This window comes from Elephas maximus, chromosome 3, assembly GCF_024166365.1.
Source record: "Elephas maximus indicus isolate mEleMax1 chromosome 3, mEleMax1 primary haplotype, whole genome shotgun sequence".
Lineage (NCBI taxonomy): Eukaryota > Metazoa > Chordata > Mammalia > Proboscidea > Elephantidae > Elephas > Elephas maximus.
This window is the reverse complement of record NC_064821.1, coordinates 197037230-197042252: the sequence shown is the minus strand read 5'-3', so window position 1 is coordinate 197042252 and position 5023 is coordinate 197037230. Positions and strand designations below refer to the sequence as shown.

Below are 5023 nucleotides of genomic sequence, written 5' to 3'. Positions count from 1 at the left end.
TAAAAAGCTCAGTGGAGCCTTCCTTCATTTCTGTCATTTCCCTGTGAGACCTGTGACTGTGGCTATAACTCCCCTTCTGGAGGGCATACGGGTATATTTAGGAATGCAGAGACCCAGGGAAAGGAACGAGCCCATCTGGTCTTTGGCACAGGTGAGTATAATTTCACTGAAGTATGGGGAGAATATATTCATTTCCTATGTTTGGGAAGAGAAGATTCACACTCTACAGATTCAATTAATGAAGATTTGAGGAAGCTTGAATCTTGGCATAAAACTAAACATGAGGCTATGAGAAAGTCCATTTCTGGCGTCTGCAAATAACAACCTGTTGTTCAGACATGCTGGATTTCCTTTTAGAGTCAATTATACTTTCCCTTCCTACCTGTCTTACTCTTGGCTTTTTCTAGGTGTAATTATGTTTGGAAGTCTGATCCAAATACGGTCACTTAAAAATAAACTACTTTTATATGCCTAATGCATGCCAAGAATTGTGAAAGATAAAGACAAACTACACCCTAACTGAGCTCACAATTTAAGGAAGGTGAAAAAGAAACCAGACAGCTTCAACACAACGTGATAAGGGCTACAGCAGAGGATTGCTAGAGAACAACCCTCCCCCCTCCAAAAAAGAAAAAAAAAACAAAAAACCCACAGATGTGTGTGTGTGTGTGTGTGTAGGGAAGGGAAGGACACAAGGCCGCAGGAGCAGTTGGAAGGATTCCTGAAGGAGGCAATGTCAGAGATAAAACTTGAAGAAAACCTGAGAGTTAAAAGGTAAAGAAGAACGAATAAGAGGATCTTCCAAGAAAGGAGTTAAGCGTTCAAAAAATCAGTTATCAATGGGTTAGCACAGTGAATTTGGAACACTACCTGTAGTGCAGCATGGGACACTAGCATACGGGGAATTTTGAATATGTTGGTCTAATGTTCTGGAGACAGATCTGTGCTGGAGACAGAGATATGGAATAACTGAAAATTGTGCAATAGGAGTTCATCAACAGAGAACACGAGAATATGAGATTAGAGACCAGAGCATGGACCTGGAGTCACACTCATCTGCAGAATGGGTAAAAGAAGATAAGTCCATGAGATATAAAATCACACACACATAAACACAAAACATACACTAACAAAATGCTGGAGAAGAAGCTTCCACATAAGTAGAAGATAAAACTGGAGAGATTGATTAGTTTCATGTAAACCAAGAGAAATTGCCTTCAAGGAGAAGTAATAAGCAATTTCTCATGCAAAGATGGAGTTATAATATAAAGACTGAAATTTTTCCATTGCTTTAGGATTTAGTATGTTACTGATCACCAGGCCCTTCTTCTCAAGGATTTCTTTTTAGCTGGATCCACAATTAACTTCCATGGAAGGAAGCAGCAGTCAAGAAATCAAATGGCATATTGTATTGGGCAAGTGTACTGCAAATGATCTATTTAAAAAGTATGAAAATGCAAAGATGTCACCTTGAGAACTAAGGTGCACCTGACCCAAGCCATGGTATTTTCAATTACCTCATATGCATTCAAAAGCTGGACAATGAATAAGGAGACCAAAGAAGATTTTATGCCTTTTAATTACGGTGTTTTGAAAAATATTGACTATACCATAGAATTCTAGAAGAATGAACAAATCTATCTTGGAAGAAGTACAACCAGAATGCTCCTTACAAGCAAGGATGGCAAGACTACATCTCACATATTTTGGACATGTTTCCAGGAGGGACCTATCTCTGGAGAAGAACATCATGCTAGAAAAAGTGAAGGTCAGCAAAAAAGAGGAAGACCCTCAACATGTTAGGGCCGCAGTGTTTTGTTATGTTGTACATAGGGTTGCTACGAGTTGGGACCTACTCAGCTGCACCTAACAACAACATTACTGATAAACAGGGCAGATGATTTCTGTATATAAGCATAGAAAGAAGTCAAACAGCATATGGATTAGGAGTGTATCTCTTTTAGGAAATATTGTTTACATTGTTCTTTTAGAAAGCTTGGCTCTGAATGGAATGACAAAGCTAACATCTATTGAGCATTTAACTAGACACTTTCATATATTAATTAATTTAACAGCTCTACTATTACGAGGTAAAAAAGAGGACTTTATTTACCACTTTTCACCAGCTCATGTCAGAGAAAATTGAACTAATTGTATAGTTGTTTTAAATTTCATCTTTTTTGAGGCTAAAATGTTGGGAAGAAGTACCATTTATATAGAGACCTGTAGCCTAAATTACCTCTCAAATATATTAAACACCTTCTGAGAACAAAGGAGCTTCTTAATGGCCTCTTTCATATCCTTATTTCTAAGGCTAAATATAATGGGGTTGAAAAAAGGAGCAAGTACAGAGAATGTAAAAGCAATAGTGGTGTCCCAGAAGAGTGTATAAGTAGCAGAAAATCTAAGGTACATGAGGCCTCTATCTCTTTTAGATAGACACTACTATTCTGCATCTACAGAGTAAGATGTTAAGGCTCAGAGAGGTAATGTAACTTGTAAAGTATTACTAGAGTAATAAGAGACAGAAAGAATTCTATCTAAATTGAGCTCACTCTTTTAATTATTATGCTATATGATCTCTCAAATTAAAAAAAAATGATTGAAAGATATAGGCAAGTTACTAATTGTTTTGAATTGGGAAAGGTCATAATAAAAAATACCAGCTAACCAAAATAATATTTATGTTTATACTGCAACAATTTCCGTTATTCATGTGTGCCCTCTTCCTTATTCATAGGTAGCTCTGCTGGGGATATGGAGAATGCAAGCCTATCAACTGTGACTGAATTTATCTTCATTGGGTTCCCCCAGCTCCATGAAGGTGGTTTCCTGTACTTCTTTCCATTACTTTTCATCTACATCTTTATTGTTACTGGGAACCTAATGATTTTCTTTGCTGTGAGGATCGATATACGTCTCCACAATCCCATGTATAATTTCATCAGTGTCTTCTCATTCCTTGAGATGTGTACGCCACAGCCACCATCCCTAAAATGCTCTCCAATCTGATCAGCAAACAAAAGACCATCTCCTTCATTGGTTGCCTCTTGCAGATGTACTTCTTCCATTCACTTGGGAACACTGAAGGTGTCTTGCTGACTGTCATGGCCATTGACAGGTATATAGCCATCTGTAGCCCACTCCACTACCCAACAATCATGACCCCCCGGCTATGTGCTCAGCTCTCAGCAGGCTCTTGCATCTTTGGTTTTCTCATCCTTCTACCTGAGATTGTGTGGATTTCAACCTTACCCTTCTGTGGTCCCAACCAAATCTATCAGGTCTTCTGTGATTTCTCCCCCTTATTGAGTTTGGCCTGTACAGATGCTTCCGTGATCCTGGTGCAAGATGTGATTCATGCTCTTGCCATTCTAACGACAGCTCTGATTATTTCTCTTTCTTACATCAGAATTATCATTGTGATCTCGGGCATCCCTTCAGTTGAGGGCCGCAAAAAGGCCTTTTCCACCTGTTCTGCCCACATTGCTGTCTTCTTACTTTTTTTTGGCAGCGTGGGCCTCATGTATCTTAGATTTTCTGCTACTTATACACTCTTCTGGGACACCGCTATTGCTCTGACATTCTCTGTACTTGCACCCTTTTTCAATCCCATTGTATATAGCCTGAGAAATAAGGATATGAAAGAGGCTATTAAGAAGCTCCTTTGTTCTCAAAAGGTGTTTACTATATCTGAGAGGTAATTTAGGCTACAGATCTCTGTATAAATAGTACTTATTCCCAACATATTGACCTCAAAAAGATGAATTAAAACAATTACGCAATTAATTCAATTTTCTCTGATATAAGCTGGAGAACAGTGATAGCCTTCTGCAGATCTGCAGAGATGACAAAAAGAAAATAAATCTTCTCTCACTTTCTAGGGACTTGGGAATATTTTCTACATCTCTAACGTTATTTGTTTAGTTTTAATTATCTCTTTTACTTCAAAATGGACCATTATTTAAATAGTAATACTTGCATGTATTACCTTCACTATTCAACCTCTTCCCCACCTTAGATATTTAATCTGTCTTTACAATACCGTTAATGTCCTTACAAAGTCTACATGGTACAGAGTACATGTTAATTCCCCATGATACTAAGGTTATTTGTCAAAAACCACTTAGTAAGATACTGGACAAAGAGAAGCATGGCTTCCGACACCCAGATTGCAGACTTTATCTCCTAACTCTGTGCCTTTTCCTCAGTGATTTTACAAGACATGCACCGGTATGATCCAGGTGTGATACTGTCATTATCATGGGAATACTGAACTGTACTTGATATTGGTTTACTATACAGAGCAATTGAGTAGATCAATTGGAAAGTCTGGAAAGTTTCTATCTCATGTGGAGACAATGGAAGGGAGTGTTAACACATACTAATTGCATGTGCTTATATTTATAGTTAGTGAAATTTATTAGCTATTTAATTCATTTCTCTAAAATAATTGTTTATTTTGCCTTTCATATTAGCACTAAAATATAAAATTGTATAGTAATTTTAATACAAATGCATTTTAAAATCTATACTTTTTAAAACTCACAGTTATGTTCTAAGAATTATTCATATTCCCATACAGTGCTTATAACCATCAGTTTAATGTTGTCTATTTTGCTGATTGAATATGCTAAATCATTTCTCTATTTTGAATGATTATATTGTTTTTAGCCTGTTACCATTATAATAAATTTGATGATAATTTTCTTGTATAAAACCTTTTCTTATTTTTAAAATTTTTGCTTCAAAATACATTCCAAGAAGCTGTCTTATTAAAAGAAATTATGCATATATCTTTATGATTCTAGGGAAAATATTGCTTTCTTAAAAGGTTGTACAAATAATGCATTAATGTGACACTTTCAATACAACTTAAATAACATTGCATTTACATACAGATTAAGTAAAGAGATCTGGTTATTCCATGGAGAATATCAATTCTTTGACTGGTAAATTGAAATTGTAGCACTGCTGTAGTAGTGTACTGCGGTAGACTGAGTTATTAGTCTCTGTCTTTCAC

At 36.5% G+C, this 5023-nt stretch overlaps 1 protein-coding gene across 1 annotated transcript; it reads left to right on the top strand.

The window, feature by feature from the left end:
- The first annotated feature begins 2724 nt into the window (after positions 1-2724).
- On the top strand, positions 2725-3704 carry LOC126073826 (olfactory receptor 6K3-like). Its single transcript, XM_049880923.1, is given in 2 exon segments — positions 2725-2968; positions 2971-3704. Coding segments are annotated over 2 exon segments (945 nt in total). The 5' UTR covers positions 2725-2757.
- Positions 3705-5023: the final 1319 nt, after the last annotated feature.